This window comes from Zosterops lateralis (genome assembly GCF_965231275.1).
Source record: "Zosterops lateralis genome assembly, chromosome: 5".
Taxonomy (NCBI): Eukaryota; Metazoa; Chordata; class Aves; order Passeriformes; family Zosteropidae; genus Zosterops; species Zosterops lateralis.
In genome coordinates this window covers 41,960,870-41,981,713 of record NC_139766.1, presented here as the reverse complement: position 1 = coordinate 41,981,713, position 20,844 = coordinate 41,960,870, and the positions used below count along the sequence as shown (strand labels likewise).

Below are 20,844 nucleotides of genomic sequence, written 5' to 3'. Positions count from 1 at the left end.
GCAAAGTTTACTGACTTGTAGTCTAAAAGATCTATGTATCGTCTTTGCAAACTGCAAAAAGAAAATAGCAGTGTTTCCTTTCATTACTCACACATAGCATATGTGGCTCTGTATTTTTCAGAGAAAAGAAGTTCTAGATGAGACAGTAGTATGCCTGCAGGAATTTGTCAGGATAGATCTTTTACTTTCTCATTACAGTATAAATCAAACACCAAAACTATTAAATGCAGGCTCAATTTTCAATCTCAGCTGGATGTATTCCAGCATTAGAAGAAATGCTTGTCAAACCTAGATCATTATCTTTTTATTACGAGAAAAAGTCTTCACTAAACCTCATGTTATGGAAAGGCTGTAAATGATCCAAATATGAATCAGTGACTAGTAGTTAAATATGCACATATTCACTAACATAAAAGTATATTAGCAGTGCCAAATTTCCCTAGTTGACTGTGAATATGGTTCCCATAATTCATAAATACACAATAAAATTGAAAAATGGTTAATCTTCTTCACTCTTGTGAAGCCATAAAAAGAATCTAGTTATAGTTTTTAAAATAAAACGACAGAAAAATAGTTTTTAAAATAAAATATCCTTTCCAAGAAACAATGAATAAGCTCACATTGTATATACATTGCTATAAAAGTAAAATTTCTTACCTATTCAGCTTGACACATCCTTTGTTCTGGTAAACTCTTTAGATTAATAAAAGTAACTGAGTAAAAGCTGGCATCTAGAACATATTTCACTTTTAAGTAGGGTTCACATTGAGGTATTTCATTGCAAGCTAAGAACTGTTGAGAAGCTAACTTTACTGAGAGGTGCTTGCATATGAACTGCTATAAACTTACATGAACCTCACGTTATAAAAAAACCCAAACCAAACAAACCCCACACACAAAACCACAGCAACTTCTATTTTAAATTCTGCAATGAAAAGTCCTGTGAGGTATGAGCCTTTCAAAAGTACATTCCATCTATTTCTAACTCCTGAGGGCCCTCTAGTGCACTGCATCCAAATGTACTGAAGAAATTCCCTTTCCTGCATTTAGTTTTTTGGAGTGTGAAATACTCTCCACTCCCTGGATTTTAGAACTTTTGGGAATCATATATTGTTGTGATGAGAAGTGAAAAAACACATAGCCACTTTTAAAATTTTATTAATCTGCTACTAAACAGCTCAGGAATGTCTCCTATTTGTGCTTTCTAGAGTGAGGCATAGTATAGTCCCTGTACAGCTGGAAAAGTTGGGGCAGACAGAAGTTAAGGGCAAGCCTCTGACATCTGACTCCTTTCCTAGTCTAAGTATAAAATAATAAAAGGTATATGTCACGGTAATTCAAATGGAGATACTCTCTTCTCCATACCTAATAGACATTGAAGAAGTTAGTTTATGTTTCATATTGGTCCAATATGAATTTATAAAACTTTGTGGGTGTATTTTTTCTATCACTTATCCTTACTTTTTGTCTAAATATAAATACTGTCAAGTTAATATTTTAGTATCCGTGCCCATTACAAGTATAAGAGCCTTCCTGTCACCTGTTTTTTCCAAATCTGAGTCTTTGGAGGAATTGGATTGTAAGAAATCTCTTTATCCACTTCAGTTCTTCTCTCTCTTTTTTTTTTATTTCAAATTTGACTGATGAGACATATCCCAAACAAAGAGCATTTATTCCAAAAGCTCCAGACAAGTTGCTTGAATTGGAAATGCATCACACTGCAACAGTTGTTTTCAAATACCCAGCTCCTGCATGTAGACAGCACCTATTATTAATACTTACAACTAAGCAGCACCAAAGCACTATACATCCCAGTTACTAACAGCTCTCTCTTCTGCTATAACAGTTCTCTGAAATTCTCTGTAATCTATGTAATCTTTCTACTGCTTCTCTTTAAAGATTATCTGGAGGAAATTATAAAAGGATATGGAGAGTCGTTCTTCACTTCTCATTTTGTTTGTAGCCTTGAAATTGTAATGTGGTGTATACACTGATGTACAGCGTTGACTGCTGGGGCTTTTTGAGCCTTTCTAAATGTGATAATAGCAATGGTTTTTCTTTTATTTCTTATGTTCAGAAGAGAGAATTCAGGGAGTAGTACATTCTTTGGAATGGATGGTGGTAGAAAATCAAATAAAAAGAATACATTATCTTATTAGTTTAACAGATGTTTGCCTCCAATTTTGTATTTTTAAAAGGCAAAATATCAAGTTACTTTTTTTTGTTTCAGTCCTTGTGGTGTACAGCTCCAGTGCCCTAGCAGACACCATAAATAAGGAAGGTTGAAATGACTATGGAGTTGTCTGGAAAAAAAGAGATTTCATTGTGTTTCATAAGAAACAAGGAAGTGGGTTTTGTTCAGGTGGGTACTATTCTTCTTTCTGGAATCATTGTAACCCAAAGCTGCAGCAAAGCACTAAAGGGCACTGCTAACCTGAAACAGTACTTTCTCTGTGGTCATAAAATATTTAAGACAAACTTTCAGAACAGCAGTTGTTGTATGATCAAATTCTAGCCTAAATTATTCCAGCTAGCCTGTGGATAGCAAACTGTAATGTCTGTAATGTCTGTCAGATTTTGTATTTGTTCCTTGCTCTAAACTATGACTGCGATATTGCCATCTGCATCCATTAAATTCAGCTTTTCATGTAATTTCTTCATATATACATATGTCATGGTCAGTGTTGTACCTTCCTAAGGTTAGGAATACAAGAATATAAAAACTAATATATGAAAATAGCAATGAATGGAAAAAGTGAATTAAAGAAGTATTTTCTAGTCCCTAGTATAGTTTTTAAATGCGACTGAATAGATGGATTAACTATTTGCAATTATTTTCTTCCTTTTTTTTTTTTGTTTGTTTGGTTGGTTGGTTTGGTTTGGTTTTTGTTTAACTTTGAAATTCACCTCCACCTGTACCTGCATTTGAAGAGGTTTTCTGCTGGTGCTCAACAAGCTGCAGAATCTGAAGCAGCTGGTGGCCTGCACTGCTCCTAGCAGGAGGTCTCTGGCCAATTTGCAGTGACAGGTGGAGTGTGCCAATGCCCACCAGTCACAGGGTCCTGCATCTTGACTTCTCTTTATCCCTGAGCACCTGAAAGGATGTGGTTACAGAGTAGGATCCTTAATATGTGGGCTCTTGCTTTCTATGTGTAGGCACTTCAATGTAAAAGGTTAATATTTTTCCTACCACTTTTTTTTCCTCAATAAAATAATGCAACACATATACTTGCACAGCCTTTAGAATTCTTTTTTTCTGTGGGCTATAGGAGATTATGATATGGAACATTATTTCCCTTGGATGCACTATAGCCATGCTGTTTCCATAGCGACAGTCTGCTATTCATCTCTAAATGCCACATGGACAGACATTTATGCTAAAATGATTGATAAATGGTGCATTACTAGCTTTACTGAATCCATATAACTGACAACTTATTCTCCAGAGAAACAAAGTAAGCCCTTATTATGAATAATGTAGATTTGATTTACAAAATATGAAGCATTACTTTAGAAGGCTCATGCTGTGTTTGTAAGGAGATCAATTTGGGCTGCCATCTGGAAACTGTACTTCAAGAGTACAGAGAGAAATATTTGCTTCGTGACTAAACATGCTGACTAATAGTCTGTGCGTTAACCGGTCCGGATCAAATCCTTACAGGGAAATCTGCGAAGACCTCTTCTTGACATCATGTAAAAGATTTTTTTTTCCTACTTGATTTTGGTTGCCAAACAAGACAGGGGCTTCCAAACCAATGGTGCTAATTTTTGTGCTTAAAGAAAATAAAAACCTGGATGCCCTGACCAGGCTGGATGGTTTCCTTGCCTCACTGCACACACCACAGGGCCAGCAGCTGTTGTCTGGAAACATCCCTGCCTTCCCCGAGGTGCCTGCTCCCCTCTGCAGGTGCCTGCAGCCCCCAGCCCCATGCTGGTCTCCAGCAGCCAGCGAAACCTCAGGAGCGAGAGGAGCTCCAAGGAGGCTGTCCTGGGTTGTAGTGTAGGATGTACACAAAGTATTTATTCTATCACCATCTTCATGAACTGTTAAACCAAGTGGGGCAGTGCTCTAGTGTTGGGCTGTCTTCTGCTAATGGCCCATGAACACCTGGCCCATGACTCACAGGTAACTCCCTCCAGGAGTTATCTCTGTTTAATGGGCCATCAAGGACCCACTTCACACTCATCATCCCATTGTGAGATGCTCTGCCCAGGGGGAGGAGCCAAGCATTCTCACCTGGATATAATCTGGGATTTGGGACAGGACAAGCAGCCCTGACCCACTGGATTCCCAGAGGAGCAGAGCTACCAGACCTTTCTACAGGATCACTGCTTCAGGAAGAGCCCCTCACCTGGACTGCTTCCACCATCCTGCTCAGGTTGTATCCTGACTCTGTCAGTGACTTTTTGTGTTATTGCATTTATTTTATTTTTACCTTTTTACCTTTCTTCATATTAAAATCTATTTCTGACTTGGAGCCTCTCACTCGTTTTGCTTTCAAACCACAACAGAGGCCGTGCTGGCCCTCTGCAAGGAGCCCCATCTTGGAACCACGTCTGTGCTCCTGGGCAAGGGCTGCCAAAACCTGGGTGCCTTTTCTGGAGCACAAGTTGTGTGAGGAGCAGCTGAGGGAGCTGGGGGTGTTTAACCTGGAGGAGGCTCAGGGGAGACCCTTCTGCTCTCTACAAAGCCCTGAACAGCCAGCCAGGGGTTGGCCTCCTCTCCCAAGCCACCAGCAAGAGGATGGGTGGACAGAGCCTCAAGCTCAGCTTGCGGAGGTTTAGGTTGGACATTAGGAAGAATTTCTCCACATAAAACATTGCAGTGTATTGCCGAGGGAGATGGTGGAGTCACCGGCCCTGCAGGTGTCAGCAGGTGATAAAACACTGGAATGGACTGTCAGGGAGGTGGTGGAGTCACTGCTCCGGGAGGTGCTTAGACAGGATGTGGCACTCCGTACACTCTGACGTGGGTCACAGGCTGGAATTCATGCTCTCCAGAACCCTTTTCCAACCTAATTGATTCTGTGACTCTTCAGCTACAGCCACAGCACCGACCTGTTGAATCCGCACTTCCACTGGGGAGGGAACTGCCTCACCCGCGCCCTGAGGGCCGGGAGGACCAAAGGGGCTTTTATCACCAGAGTGCGTCAGCTTAGGCTTTCTCTTACTCATTCTCGCCCGCCAGAGGGAAACCCAGCACCCCGGGACGTGCCCTCCGCTATGGCGGCGAGACAACGGCAGTGGAAAACCATTCCCCCACTCCCGGCCGGGTTGGGAGAGGCCGGGGGAAGAGGCGGAGGGAAGGGGCGGGCCGGGGCGCGGGCGGCGCAGGCGCGGGCGGGCGGGAGGCCGCGGTGAGGGAGCGGGCCCGGCGGGAGGGGCGCGGGCAGCGGGGCCGGGGCTGCCCGGGGGGACGGGGCCGGGGATCTGTCGGTACGGGCCCATCCCCGCCGCCTAAAACTCGCCGTGGCGCCGAGCCGGGCACGGGCCGCTGGGGGAAGGGAAGGGAAGGAAGGCGTCCGGCTGGAGCGGGGTCTGGGGTGTCCCCCCGGGGCGCGGTGCCGAAGCCGGGCTGCCCTATCCTGCCCTGCCGGGCCGAGGGCTGGGCCTGCCCCGCCTCAGCCCCGGCTCGGTGGCCTCAGTGGAGCCACAGCGGCCCGGGTGGAGCCCTCGGCTTAGCCTGTTCCTGGTTCCGTGATAGCGCTTAGGGAAAACACTGTCCGAAGCGTGTCTTGTGAAAGAGTTCACCTCAGGGAAGCAAAGATGCATTTCTAGAGCAAAGGTTATGGTGTCATATGGGCACCTTGATGTGAGCCACCTCATAGCAGTGTCCTACGGGTGAAACTATCCACCCTTAATGGCAAATGTGCAAATAAACAGTCCATACGACATGCAGCATTTAAAAATACCCACTCAAGAGGTTCTTTGGAGCCTTAGCAACAATTTGGATCACCGCTGAGGTGGAAGCTCTCAAAGGCAGGGCCTCTTGATGTTGTCCCTGTCTGCAGAGATCACAGTGATATGTTGCTGTTGCAATAAGTGAGCATCATGATTTGTTGTGGGTGTCGTATTTCTGAGGCCACAACACTCCAGTGAGGTGAACCTGCGAACTTAGTAGGAAAAGAGCAGTGGGTACCAAAAAAATTCCAACATCCAACAACAAAATTGTATTTTTTTTTCTGCTGCTTAGAAATCCTGAGGTGCCCTTCAGCAAGGACAACTTAGTGGAAAAAAGCCTTCAATGACAGTATTAATTGCAGTTGCATCTGCTTGAGTTTCAGATACAAACACTATGCTGTAAGAGTGTAGCAGCTTCAACAAATGCTCTGGTTTGGTGTTTGTTACCTCTTAAGTCTTCGGAGGCACATATGCAAGTCCAGCTGGCAATAATATAGGATTGAAGAGAAGAGGCTTTTGATGAATTCTCAGAACCTCTCTGATGTGGAAGATATATAGAAAAAATGTAGTCAATTTAATGCTGTCTGACAATTTATGATTTGCTCTTGACATTTGATCATACAATAGTAGAATGACTTAGCTTGGAAGGGACCTCTGGAGGTCATTGGCTCAATTCCTTGCATAAAGCAGTGCTGTCATCAAAGTTAGAGCAGGTTGCTTCAGGCCTTGTCTGATTCAGCTTTCTCCCAAAGGATTTCAAATGCAGTTGAAAGTTTGGTGTGAAATTCAGCCAAATTTGGCACAAAGTGTCCCAAGCTTTAGGAAGTTACAGGGTTCTAAGCAGGGTGAATGAATCATACTCTTAGTTAAGTGGAAGTTGTGTTTCGTCTCCACGTTTGTGGTGGAGATAATGGTTCTGGTTCTCCAATTGTGCAGAAGTCTTCACTGTGCACAACACAGGGATTTTTGGAAGATGGGAAACAAGCAGAAAAATATATTGCTCTGCAGCACAGTTCTCTTAGCAGATCAGAAAACTGAAATATTTTTAAAGTAACATTTCTCTGTGCAGAACTAAAAAGACAGATAAACCACTTTAAATGAATAAGTCATTATGCAGGTAAGATATTAACAACCATTAAAATTTGAAGGCAAAAGTGGTGTTTCCTGCATTCACAGAGCTGCAGTGTAATCAGCTTTATTTCTACATCCTTAACAGCATGAAGGTCTTCTGGGCAAAACCCAACTCTTGTGCCTTACTTGTCCACTAGATATTTAAATTTATTCACTCAGTGAGTCAAGTTTGATGGTATGAAGAAAGCTGATGTCAGCCTTTTTGTGTATTAATCTGTTCACAGCATGTCGTGGTGTATCCTGTGAAGTCAAGTCTTTGAAGAAGTTGTAGCATTATTATTTGCACTAGGTGAGACAGACTTTGTAAAAGAGTCTTTAATACAGTGAAAAGTTATTGGAGAAGCTTATTCTCTAAGTAGGAAAGAAAGATGAAGAGTGAGGGAGAAAAGGATAATATTAATGGAAACAGCTGTGCCATTGTAATGATGTGTTCTTTTAAATGTCAGTACTCAAGTTAAAAATGTATCGACATCTTTCAAGGGGAAGACTTCTAGAGATTAAATTGTTATGTTGGTTGTGCAATCAACCTTCTCATCTGCTAATGTAAATAATTTCAGCAGTCACTGATGGCCCTGCTGAAGCTGTGGATAAAAGGATAACGTCAGCAGATACAGTTCTCATTGTCCTAAGGAGTGTGGAGAAGGTAAGACAAGGTAAAATAAGATGAAAGAATGTTCAGCAGCTCAGTTCTTGTGCAGAGAGTGCAGTCACAACACCTTTTAAAAGACTGGGCAAAATTTCCACCATCCTATTTTTGCCTTTTTTTCTCCAGGCAGTATCTAGTCCACTCACAATGAAGAAAGGCAAACTGCACTGGGATGGTTTTTGATTCAGTGTAATTACTTTGACTAGAGGATTTCATGTGTAACGCTATAACAGCATATTAAGTATCCTGTTGTCATTTGAAGGTAAATTTCCAAATGCTTTTCTTATATGTAGTCTTTTAAGTGTTGTATTAAGATTATATACACAAAATTTACATTGTTATGGTTGTCCTCAGAGACACCTTTTCTGTCAAAGTTATACTCCTTATCAAAAGTATATGTGCAGCACCTCTGTTGAGTGTAACCTCAAGATGACTTTCCCGCTTTAAAAAAATTCAGAGGTTTTCTGGGATTAAAACAGTCTTTGCCTTTCTTATTATGCGTATGTGGAATGAACAAAGAAATTTTAGAGGCAGCTTTTCCCTTCGCTTCCCACAGAAAAATGAACTTTTATTCATATTTAGTATCAGCTAGAGCAATCTCTATGGTTACCTTATAATTCCATTTTGATCCCACTGTGGCACCTGTGGAATTTCTGCAGCTGTTCCTGATTTGTCGACAGTGGGTGTGTTGTAACTGCTCTGCCAATTAAGATTTTGTCTAACCCCATTTTTTTGACACACCCTAGTGTGCCTCGTCCCCTGTGGCTACAGCAGTAAAGAATATTCTGATTGAGCATCTCACTAAAGCATCAGTGCTTCCCATAGCCCTCCCAGGTTCACATTCTCATAACCTTTGAATGCACCTCTGCATTCACTTTTTGTGTCTTCAGACAAAACATACAATATTGGGGGTTGTTGTGCATCTGTTCTTAAGTAACTTCATTCACGTTTTATGGCAAATTTTTCTACAGTACACTTTGTACTTCATTTCAGCTTTTAAGAGCTTGATAAGTCCTTTAAGTTTTAGATTTCTGAACTAGGTTGGTATTATTTAATAGTCCACATACTTAATTCCTCTCTTTGATTTCAGATTCTGTCAGGACCTTCAAGACAACACAAAAAGAAGCACCTTCAGAACAAAGATGAATATCGGGAAAGCTTACAGTGCTGTTAACAGCAGCAATGGAACAGATCTAGCTATTGGCTTTACTTCTTCCACAGTAGCTGTCCTTCTGTTTGGGACAAACTTTGTGCCTGTCAAGAAATTTGACACTGGTGATGGTAAACTTAATTATATTCTTTTTTTTGGTTTGCTGCTTTTGCTAATAGGAATAATATTCTACCAGCAAATATTGCAATGTTAGTTGTAAAAAAAAATCATCATAGTATTAATCCAGATATGTTTAATTTTGTCTGCTGTTGTTAGAGTATGAAGCAATAATACTGCTTCAGGATGTGGCATATTTTTAGAAGAGCCTTTTTGTAAGTTGTGCACTTTGACAATGATGATGTACATTCTATGAGAGTTTCACAGTGGAAAGTGAAATGTCCTTTGTTCTGCCTTTATGGGGATTCTCAGATACATATGGTATTATTTTAAAATAAGGTAAAAGGTGTTGGACTTTGGAGCATTGCCTTTCCATTGTGGACCTAACATAAAAACAAAACCTGAAATTTTAATAATTTTATTTGGTGACTTGGTAAGAGGAAACAATCATTCCTATATCCTACTTGGAATATTGTCACTTTACTAGGTTTATGTTAAATTTCCATGTTTATATGAAGCATAACCAATTACCAGATCCCCGATTAATAAATCTGCCATTATGTTATTGCAATATAGTACCTGCATTGCAAGCTGAATGTATCTGCTCTCTGTGCCAAGTATGACCCTAACAAGACAAGCTTAGGCTTTCAATGGAAAGTCTTAGCACAGCTGGCATAAAGTTAACTGCTCTGCCTGATGAACCCTTCAAGAATCTACAGAGATAGAAGAGATCTGTCACTGACCATCCTCAGTGTCTGGGATTACTGGAAAAACTTGAGATTTGAAAAAGTTTCATCCTGTTGCAGTCATCTGCGTTAGCAGCTACCGAAGTGGTGGGAGAAGTTTGCAGCAACTGAATATCATCTTTGTCAGAAGTCCATCAAAATTTTCATGTGTTTGAGAATCTGGGCATGTGTAAACTTTGGCCAGCAAAATGTCTTTTGCAGCTCTGTAGGAAGAATGCATGATAAGGAAAAGGGTAACCAAATTATAACCCACCCCAAAAATATATCCCTTGAATAAATTGTAAAAAGGTTCCCTGACATTCACAAAGGTCACTTTTTTGATTTTTTTCTCTACTGCTGTATCGAATAAAAATGTATTCTGTTAAGAGATTCACACATGCAGTATTCTACAAATTCCTTATTGTGTGCATTTGATTTTTCCACAGGCATGTTCTTCCAGTGGATTCTCTGTGCCTCCATATGGATAGTTTCTTTGGTGGTCAATTTGATCCAGAATTGCCCCCGATTTTGGCCTCTGGCTATGGTTGGAGGTTTTGTGTGGGCTACAGGTGAGGATAAAGAGATTCCAATTCTTGAAACTTTTCCATATATAAGATAATAGTTATTTAGTAGTTATTTAGTTCTTTAAAGCCTCACCGTTAATGGAACTGTACCCTTATAGTAAATACTGGTTTATTATGCTTATTTTGTAAAAGGCAAATTCACACCAAAAGTAATTTTTAAAATTATATGCAGAAAAAAATCTATGTTCAGTGTATTTATTTTTTAAAAACACTTTTTCTTACTACCTTGAAGCTTCCTAAATTTCTTTGTTTTCCAACCAGGTACAGAACCTAAAGCAAACATATACAAGATCACATTCTATTTTTTAACTGATTTCAGTTTTGGTTTTTGTATTTCAGGCAATGTTACAGTTGTCCCTATTGTTAAAACTATTGGCTTAGCTCTTGGTCTTTTGATATGGGCTTCTTTCAATTTGCTGACTGGTTGGGCAAGTTCAAGGTAAGCATGTTTTAAATCTTAAGTCAGTAATTAATTAATAACATAATAATGTTGCCAAGTGTTCAGTTATAACTGCAGTGAAAACTCACCTGTGAAATCATAGAGTCATTCATGTTGGAGAAGAATTTTAAAGATCATCAGCTCCAGCCATTAACATAACACTGACAAGTCTACCAATAAAGAAGATTTATCCTATGTATTGAAACTTTTTCCTTCTCACTGGAAAGTACTCAAGTTAACTTTTAGCTTTTTGTATTTCCTCTGTTTTAATAGAAAGAAGAATGCCCAGTGAAGTTAGAGAGTTGATAAATAATGTATTTCTTAATGTAAAACTAGTAGATATTTGTATTTTTTCTTCTGCAATCTAGTCTGATAAAATAATGTAACTTCAGTTTTTAAATATACGTATTTTTTAAAATCTACATTAAATTAAAAGTTGTTTTTGTAGACATAGCTTTTTTGCAAGCCAACTGGAGCACTGATCTAATACTGAAAATATATACTTAAGCAGAATTATTTACATGAGTCAAGACTTCAAAGGGTAGGTTATAATTTCAGTATTTGTATAAAGTCAGTGCATCTAAGTGAAACTGGTTAAATGTTCCAGGTTTGGTTGGTTTGGAATTGACCCGGAAGAGGTGTCAAGGCCAATCTTAAATTATATTGGAGCTGGACTCTCACTTATAAGGTAAAAATAGATACTTGTAATGAATTTCTGTTATGTAAAATAAATATTTAATAACCAACCACTAGGATGATTTAGCAAGAGAATGAATATATTGAAGGTTTTTTGGCAGAACAATTTACTACCAAATTAATGAGCTATCCATATCCAGCTGGTCAGTGTTCATGTAGATACAGACATGTTATCTGGTTCAGGAGTGAAATGGTTATCCATAAACATGGAAGTATATTTTTTTTGCTGGTAGGTATGTTCAAGGCAAAGCAGAGATGTGCAGATTGCTTCCCTAACTGGGTTATTCTAATGGTCCCCTTCCTTCAAATCCTGTCAGAGGACAAACTGACTAGAAGAGTCATGTTGAGAAAACCTCACATTTCTCATCTCACTTCACTCAGTCAGGAGTACAAATCTTAATCTCATAACAACAGAATATGCCACAGACCTCCTTCCCTGGTACTTTGGGGTCCACAAAAGGCCAGAGGCTTTGCATGTTTTTCTGTCTGTAATAGCTCTGTGTCATATAAGTCCTAAGGCAGACTTCCAAATCCCAAACAGTGTCTTCTTTCAAGATCCTCAGAACGGCTTTATTCTTTTGGCATGTTTGTTCTGTGTATGTTTTGAGGAAAGATCTTTTCTATGTAACCTTGTTCTTGCTTTCCAACTGGGTGGCTGGGAACACAGGCCTAAATCCTAAGGGCTTACTGGAAGCATGCTGACAGAACATGAGCATAATGCCTTTCAGAAAAGGAGGGTATTAAGAACCTGGAGATAAGCCATTTCTGATTGGTAGGAGAGAGCTTCTGCTTTAGATTCATGATTTTTGCTTCCTCTTTTCTAAGAGTCTGCAGCTTTGTATCCATTCCTGTTACATGTGGCACATGATTTTGGGCGTTACTGAGAAAATTGTAGCAGTACTGCTATTCCTGCCTGATGAATTCATGCAGCTCACCACCTGCTTCCTGTTTCTGAGATATCATGCAGGAGTGACCGACAGGGAGAAAGAGAGTAATCAGACATGTTTTCCTGGCAAACTGCACAAAGCCTTTATATGTTGCTCTGTGGAACTCAGAAGCAGGCTTTTCCTTTTAGCCTCCTGTGTGGAACCTATATGCTTCCTCTGGAGGAAACTGCCATCCTTTTATCCCTATGTTTACTCCATCAGTAAGAGATGAATCCTTCAAATGGAAACATTCTGTTTAGAAGAAATTCCTAGATCATTAAAATGTTTTTCATAAAAGTAAAAAGCAGTCAAAAAAAGTAAGAGGTAGATCCTTCCAGTTCTGATTGCATGTACTTACCTTATCTCCTGGAGGTGGGGTTAGGAGTTACAATATTACCCTTTCTTCTCCATTTTATTCACTTAATGCACTGAGCAGCACTGATCAATGTCCCTTTTCCTTCTGCATGCTCACAAAGCCCTGTAGCAGCAGTATTCCATCCCTCATATATGATACAGGACTAAAAGTGATCATTTTTCCTGCATATAGCGGCAGGTTTAAGCTGTTCCATATAGAATTTTCAAGCATGTGTTCCATTTATGTGTGATTGTTATCATCTGTTGTTAATGTGATTGTAACTACACATGGTTAAGAGAAGATGTTTCAGTCACATTTCATTAGGAAATTCGTTAGGATAAAAAACTGGATTTATTTACTCTACTTTCACTTAAGGTGTCTGTTAGCTAAGTTAAATTAATAACTTAAAATTATTACATCTTTCTCTTTTATATATATAATCATAGCAAGTTATGACTTTAAAGCAATTACATTTTTTAAATACACTGCAGTGGCTCTAGGGTAGTAATGAAAACAAAGGAATATGCCTCCAAATGAAACTTTTGTCTCTGGACGCTAAATGTTATGTCCTTATGAACTGACATGGTATTTATTGGTGTATTTTTCTCTTCTGAGTGCTGTCATATTTCTTTTTATAAAAACTGAAGTCCAGAGTTCTTCGGCTTCATTAGAAAGCACACCTTTACTGAGAGAAAGTGTAAGTACTCTACAGTTGTTATTTTACAGCAGTGAAAATACATATCCATTTTAAAACAAAAAATGTGTTTGTTTGTCAGGTTTGCTAGAATTTATTGTAGACTACATAAAACAACATAAAGATGTACTAATTGTTTCTTCATCTGTGGATCTTGGGTATAACTTTGAATATTAGCAACAGAAGAGGTATTCCCAAGTGTTCTTTCTTGTTTGTCAGCTTTAAATGGCTTAGAAAGTCCTTCATTATGATAAGAGATTATATAAAAATACAACTTTCTTTAAAAAGGAAGCAATTTCAATGAAAGGTTAGCTGTAAAGCTGTGAGGTGCTTAGGTGAAAAGGCCAGGTGTTTGCCGTGTTGCAGAACCAGGAGACTGTCAAGGGTTGCTGTCATCATCAGCTGTGGCACAGGCTGGAGGCCAGTGAGGGGTACCAGATTGGCTCCTTAGGGAGCCCAAAGTATGCACAGAGATGGAGAACCACAGGCTCCTGCTGCCATTGCACCTTACTGTTAGAGGTCAGTGCTCAGTGGCCACCAGAACAGAGAGCCCTGAGAGTTTTCTAGCTATGCTCAATGCTTCCCAGAGGTTCCATCTACCAGACTGAATCACAGAGGACACTTTAAGAAATTGCACATTTTAAGAAATTAAACTAAACTAATTTTGCATGAAAACTCTTGGGGTTTTTTGCAGTCTATTAATGCTTCTGAAGATACCACTGAGGACTCATGGGTGAATAAACTTTCTCCAGCAAAAAGGAGACTCATGTAAGTTGCTAACAGTTGTTTTGCTGGTGCATAGAAAATAGCCAGAGAAGGTAGTTAATCACAGTGGAAGAACAGAATTTTTGTCCCATGGTTTCCTATCAAAGTCATACATAATAATAAATAACAGTTTTTTACTTACTAGTGTAGTGTGCAAATCTATATGTGAATAGTTGCACAGCTATTTAGATTATTCCGTTGGCACTGTTGAATGTGTCTAACGTTACCAATTAGGTATTAGGTACTACTGTGAAAAATATCATTTGGCAAAGTAAATAACAATAGCAACTCAGTAATAATAGAGCTGGGTTTTAGCACCCCAATGATTAGCACTACAGCATAGAAGAAGCCTGTGTCAATGACATGCTTCCAGGTGTGGTTTTCAAGCAAATACAGCTGGAGAAGGCATGGCAGTATGGTAAAGAGACAGTAAAAGTGCTCCCAAGTGGAAGCAAGCTAACAAGAAGCAAGTGTGGGGAGTGGAGACTGCCAAGAGCACAGCAATCTGTGGAGAAGGGGACTGAAGAGGCAATGAACCTGGGAAGTTACAAAGAATATGTAGATTGCAACAACAAAGGTGAGGGTGGGAGCGTTTTAAATTGCTTTTTTGTTTGTTGTCTCCTAGCTCTGCTTTTAAGAAATCCTAGTTTTAATTTCCCATGTCATTAATCTAGATTGCTGGCTTTTGTGACAGGAATTGTCTGTGCTGCTTGGCTACAAAGTAGAGGGAAACTACATGAACTATTTCTCTTCTAGAAAATAAAAATGTTCTAAAATATATTATTTTTATAGCTAGCAATTTTTATATGATGCACAGTTTTTACCTGCAGTGCTGGACTTTCATGGGTTGCCTACTTCCTTATCTCATGCAAGGCTATTTTCTCCAATTTTTGTTCTTTTTAAAGAGGCTGTAGCCTGGCTGTAGTAGCTGGAATACTCTACGGTTCCAGTTTTGTACCAGTACTTTACATCAAGGACCATGGAAGAAGAAATGGAACTGTATACACAGGAGCAAGTCAGTTTGGTAAAGGCTAATAGATCACTTCTACTTCATTTCATCATTGTCTTCTCCTGCTTTTCTGAAGGCATAGGGTGAAATTCTTGATATACCTGAAACTATACCATGAGAATTCAACACTTCTTCAGTACTTTACATGTTGTCAGAGTCATAGCCCTAGCACTCCCTTTTTCTCAGAGGTGAATTACACCATAAAAAACACTGAGAAACAGCCCAAAGACTACCATACTTAAGTCACAGGTGTGTTTCTGAAGGCATTAAATACTAGCATTCTCAAAATACAGAGTTTGTATAAGTGGAGAATGAGTTAAATAAGGGCACAGCTTGCCAATTACCAATAGCAGTAAAGGAAGATTGATCATAACTGATGAGGAGAGTAGATATGTAACAACATAAGTAATTAAAATCATGTTGTCTTTTAAATTGAAATTGTTTAACATAAGCCTAGTTGCCATTTTCAAACAGCATTCCCCCAGAAACATTTTCCTCAAGATTCAGGATGTACTCTCAGGTAATGCATGCAGCACCTTGAGAGCAAAGTACTGCTGAGAACACATAATGTTGCCATTGTCATATACAATTTCTCTTGAATTCTGCAATGTATATATTCCCCAGCCAGGCAAAACAGATGTTGTCATTAACACAGCTGCCTTTCCTGTTGAGAATTTACAGCTTCAAGGAGACAAGGATCACCCTCATGCAACGTGCTCCTGCTTTACCATGTTGGAAATACTCTCTTAGCACATACAAAATCCATAAAGGATTTATTATTGTTCATAATTATAGTGATCAAAATTGTGATACATCCTTCAAGATTAAAAAAGGATAAAACTGAGCTGTATTTAGCTTACATAGTCCGTGCAGTTGTCTTGCCCTTAAATGTACGGAACAAAAGAAGGATACAGGAATACAGGAACATAATAACAACCTCTCTTGACCATCTACAATTACATAAAATCCCCACTCCAGTTTTGTAGCCTCACATGAGGATTTTCTCAAGGTTTTATTAAATTAATTCAGGAATATGTAAATAGAGTTGTGAAAATAACAGCACAGAAATGCTTAGAAGCCTGCAATAAGTCAACGCAGCATTTAGTTCATGTTTAATGGGTGTCATTGATTGTATGCATCCACAGTCAGGCTGCCAGCTGCATTCAGCACAATGAAATTTGGATTTGAATTCTTAGGAGTAGCAGCACCTTTATGTGTTTTTGTCTATGTTATTGATGAAAATAATTTGGTTAAAATTAATAACTGGTGTTTTTACTAATATTTTGTAATTTCTGTTTCAGATTTAGATTATGTTTTTGCACACTTCAGTGGAATATTTCTTACAAGTACCATCTACTTTTTGATCTACTGTGCAGTCAGGAAAAATAAACCTTATGTTTATCCCCAAGCCATATTGCCAGGTACGATTGGTTTTTAAAGTAGCAATTCATTTCAGCTACTCCTTTGGACCATTTTGCAGTGATTAGTTCAGGTTATGTGTTGGAATTGTGGTTCACCTCTCAAGTATCTTAATTTGAATTCTTGTCTCTTTTGAAAGAGCACTTCTATTAGGTTAATTAATTAGGTTAGGAGACAGTGATAACTTTTGTTCTAATCTGAAACTAGAACAAAGTGACATTGCACATTTTCAAAAACTGATTGCCAGCATGGAGAGCACATTGCCCAGAAAATAATGAACTCTAATTAATTTGCTACTTCAGTTTGAGTAGCTGATTTTTATCCTTTGAGCTTTGCTTTAGTTTGCCAAAGCCAGTTTGTTAAAGTAGCTAACATACTAAAATACATAAATACAATTGCTGTATTATGTTAAAAGTATAAAAATTCCACAAACTGCTGCCTGTACCTTGCTATGCATGTTTTTGATTGGGATTTATTTTTCTAGCGTTTGTTTCTGGTGTGCTTTGGGCAATAGCCAATTGCTGCTGGTTCCTGGCCAATCACTATCTCAGTGCTGTCGTCAGCTTTCCAATAATTACTGCAGTAAGTATATAAAAAATAAGATCTCTAACTAGAATTTAAAGTGAATAGGGTTTTTACCCTTCTTTTTTTGGAATTGAATTGAAATTATGATGGTTCTAGAGCATTTTTAGTCAAAAGTATACAGTGCTTCCTCTGCTTGTCTGCCCTAGTCTTTGGATTTTTAGGAACCTGAATGACTGTGACAAGCACCATCTTGGTCCATGTCAAGCGTAAGAAAAAACAGAAGAATTGAGAGTATAAGTCTTTAGGTTATGTAAAAGCCAAAGCTTTGTAAACAGAGTTATATCAATATTAACTATTTAATTGGAATGTTTAAAAGAAGAATTATTTTATGCTTTCATCCCCAGAAGTGTATTTTTGTTTGAATGTTTTTGAATTTGGGACTTTTATCCCCTAGTAGTAATTTTGTTTGATTCAGTCAGCCATTTTTTTTCTTTTTACAGTTCTTGAACAAACAGAACAGATTATGTACTACCGAAAATAATGCTCTTATGCAAATTTGTGGAAAATAGGTTGGCTGCTCTGTCTCTGTTGTTTTTCTGTTTATGATGTACCTTTAAAGCGTAAATTCCAATTACTAGGTAAAAGTAAATTTTGCATTTACTCTCTTGACACTGCACTAGTTGGTGATGCAAGGGTGGCAAATGAGAGTCAATAAATATTAAAGCCAAAGTTTTGCTTAACAGCTGTATTTTGGAAGCAAACTAATGAAACAACTTTAATAGTGATTAAGCTTTGCCTCAAGATGCAGTGAGTCAAAATATACTCTGCAGCATGCAATGAAAAAAAAACCAAAACTTGGGATCATTCTAATTAGAAATGGAAGGATTAATGGAAAGCAGCTTTAGTAATTTAGTTATCAGTATGCCTAAAGGGCAGGGGTGTAAAATCACAAAATGAAAAATGTAAAGACAGCACTCATGAGAAACTGCCTATTTGGACAGGTTGAGAACTGCTGCTTTATTTCAGCCTGGAGAAAAAATTTAGGGAGGTCTTCATCACATCCCTTTAACACTTTGTTCCATTTTTTAAAGCGCATTCCTCTCACAGTGCACATTATCTAGAAAGTGAAATAAGCCCTCAAATAATAGTTGGCAATGTCACTAGGAAGCAGCACCCACACATATATTCAGCATGAGACACTGTTTGCTGTCTATATCTGTGTCCCATCAGCTGCATTGAGGAGGAAGAGAGGAAGGTCACTGGCCAAACATTTGTCAAGTGTTTCTCAGAACAGCTCTAATGGGAAGCATTAACAGAGCCAGTTTTTGCTTCATATTCAGATATTTTCTCATCAGAGATGAAAATTCAGATCATTGCTCCCTCAGGGGAAAAATTGTATTACCAAGAGTGCCTGGAAGTTGCTGTTGTTCATCACTGTTTGCTGTTAGCCAGGAAACCTCTACAACAACATCACGGAAAATCAGGAGTTTCCTTGACCTGTCTCCCTGGCTGGCTTTATGCTTTTGTCCAGACGCCAGCTATACAGGAAATATATCTATGTTTCAGTCTCTTGCTATCATACTGAACAATAAAATCAGACTTCATCCAATAGTTAGTTGTGCTAATAAAGGAAACGTTAGTCCAAATTAGAGTCCACAATGTTTCCTAAAGTGAGGCATGTTATTTGGAGTCTACTTAGAGAACATGTAACAGCTGGAGCAGACTCCACAGTGTCATTTAGAAAGGAGTTGTGCCTATTGCGCAAAAAAAAAAAAAAAAAAAAAAAAGGCAGTTTCTTGACTCTTTAGCCCTTCCTGAAGGTTTTATTGTATCTTACTTAGTAAATATTTCAGTGATGTTTATGCTTTTGTCATTCATGCTTTATTTATACAGAATGGAAAGACCTAAATGTGTTATCCAGACAAAATTCAACCAACCTGTGAGCAGTAATGAGTAGGAGTGAATTTTAGTGAAATGCTGTAATGTACAAATTAATTTTATTCTTTAGGGTCCTGGCCTTGTTGCTGCAATGTGGGGAGTCCTGGTGTTTAAGGAAATCAAGGTAATGTAATTAGGTCTCTTACCTAATATTTCTTGCTTGCCTCTAGCTCTGGAAACAGCATAACTTTGTATGCAGCTGTATCTCAGATTTCTCCTTGCAAGGATGAAACTGAAAGTGATATTATGCAATATTAAGTTTTCCAAGACACCTGAAAAACTGTCAACAGTTTTTACAGGAATGAAGATTTTAGTTCCATAGCTGTATGAGGAGCATTAGACTGTAAATGAAGACTGCAGCACAGCCAGAAGGCAGGATGGCAGGCGCTGCCTGAAGACAATTTTCATTTGAGCCAGTTCTTTCAGTAGGGCACGGGAATGAGCACTTGTCCCAATAACAAATCAGCAAGTAGATTACATTTTTAGAATCAGGTTTAACAATGGATGTAATAATGCAACAGGTTCATTAACCTTTGTAATTACGGTGTAATGTAAAGATCCTAAATTGATACAGCAATGATTGTCTGCAGCAAGCTAAATTACTGGATTTTAACATATAGGCAGAAGTTAGTTTTCTAGTGGAAATTGAAGCACTGAATGCTAGCAGTGTAATACCAGGTTCTTTTTGCCAATCTGTCCAGGAACCATAGGTACCTAACTTGCTCTTGGAAATTATCTTTCCCAATATTTCTGGTGACTGTTCATCAGGCATCACTAGAAGTTCTGTGTCTCCCACTGCAAATTAATGTTGCACCACAGTAGAAGATAATAATGTTCATTATCCAAATATTTGTAATCCTCTAAGCCTTTTGTTCTTTTCATATAATCTCTGCCTAAATGAAACTTAGTACTTTGTTCTACCTTTTCTTTCAAGTGGTATCAATAATGAAAAGATGATATTTTCCTTTTTCTCGTCTTTTGCCTGTACAGGGACTGAAAAACTACGTGTTACTGTCAGTATCGTTTTGCATCATTTTGGCTGGATCACTTTCCACAGCTTTTTCTAAAGTTTGAAAGGACCTTCTGGACCAGTAGATGGTGCTAATGTTTAACACAAATAGACAGTGTTGGTAGATTGCAATACATAATCATTTTCAAAATGTATGTCCAACATTTACCCTAATTTGCTTCAGCCAAGTGGAAAATGAAAACATTTGGCATGAAAGAAAATCTGGAAATACTTGTTTCTGTTTTTCTTGGAACAGTAAGTAGATCAAAGGACTTTATTAATCAAAGCTAAATTATTTTATTGTTACTAATTATTAGGTTTTTCGTTCAGGTGCTAAAATTTATGTCATCATAAATTACAGTTTACTGTTGTGATGATGGATAGTGATTTTAATTTTAGTCTATAATACTGTATGTGTTTGCAAACTGATTTGTTTATTAAAACATTTTCTTACCAACTTAAGATACGTCTTGAAATATTCCTTATAAAACTGATACACATGAAGATAACAAAGACTTTCTTTTATTTAGAAGCATTATTCTTAAAAACCATTAGTGTACATAAAAATGTTATCTTCCAGTCACTTCAGACTTGTGAAGGAAATAGAGTAAAAAGGGTGCTGGAAAATAAATTACTTTTGTTTCACAACAATTTTCATAACCACCACTAACAGTGACTGTTTATTTTCTTACTTGTGGCAGGTAATATATGCATGTTGTCTGAATCTCCCCTTAGTTTTTTCTTCAGTGTATTAGACAACCCCAGCTCCTGCAGCCTTCCCTTGCTTGTAATTTCACTTTGTCTTTCCTGATAAT

The 20,844-nt window shown here is 38.4% G+C and overlaps 1 protein-coding gene across 4 annotated transcripts; it reads left to right on the top strand.

Annotated features, from left to right (window-relative positions):
- Positions 1 to 5,220: 5,220 nt before the first annotated feature.
- Positions 5,221 to 20,530, top strand: TMEM144 (transmembrane protein 144). 4 transcript variants are annotated; one of them, XM_083861852.1, is made up of 14 exons: positions 5,221 to 5,273; positions 7,257 to 7,321; positions 7,590 to 7,675; positions 8,769 to 8,959; positions 10,117 to 10,239; positions 10,594 to 10,693; positions 11,301 to 11,381; positions 13,286 to 13,367; positions 14,059 to 14,132; positions 15,035 to 15,153; positions 16,440 to 16,559; positions 17,042 to 17,139; positions 19,091 to 19,144; positions 20,011 to 20,530. In XM_083861852.1, exons 4-14 carry the CDS (start codon positions 8,821 to 8,823, stop codon positions 20,092 to 20,094), a joined length of 1,074 nt encoding a protein of 357 aa, XP_083717978.1. In that variant the 5' UTR covers positions 5,221 to 5,273; positions 7,257 to 7,321; positions 7,590 to 7,675; positions 8,769 to 8,820; the 3' UTR covers positions 20,095 to 20,530. The 4 variants fall into 4 exon arrangements, with proteins under 4 accessions (XP_083717978.1, XP_083717979.1, XP_083717976.1 ...); XM_083861853.1 differs by lacking the exon at positions 5,221 to 5,273 and adding an exon at positions 5,341 to 5,357 and having other exon boundaries at positions 7,593 to 7,675; XM_083861850.1 differs by lacking the exon at positions 5,221 to 5,273 and adding an exon at positions 5,341 to 5,357.
- The last annotated feature ends 314 nt before the right edge of the window (positions 20,531 to 20,844 follow it).

Coding starts and splice junctions, on each gene's coding strand:
- TMEM144 (XM_083861852.1), top strand. CDS start 8,821: ATGAATATCGGGAAAGCTTACAGTGCTGTTAACAGCAGCAATGGAACA. Junction 13,368..14,058: donor CACCTTTACTGAGAGAAAGT/GTAAGTACTCTA, acceptor GGTTTTTTGCAG/TCTATTAATGCTTCTGAAGA. Junction 16,560..17,041: donor TCCCCAAGCCATATTGCCAG/GTACGATTGGTT, acceptor TTATTTTTCTAG/CGTTTGTTTCTGGTGTGCTT.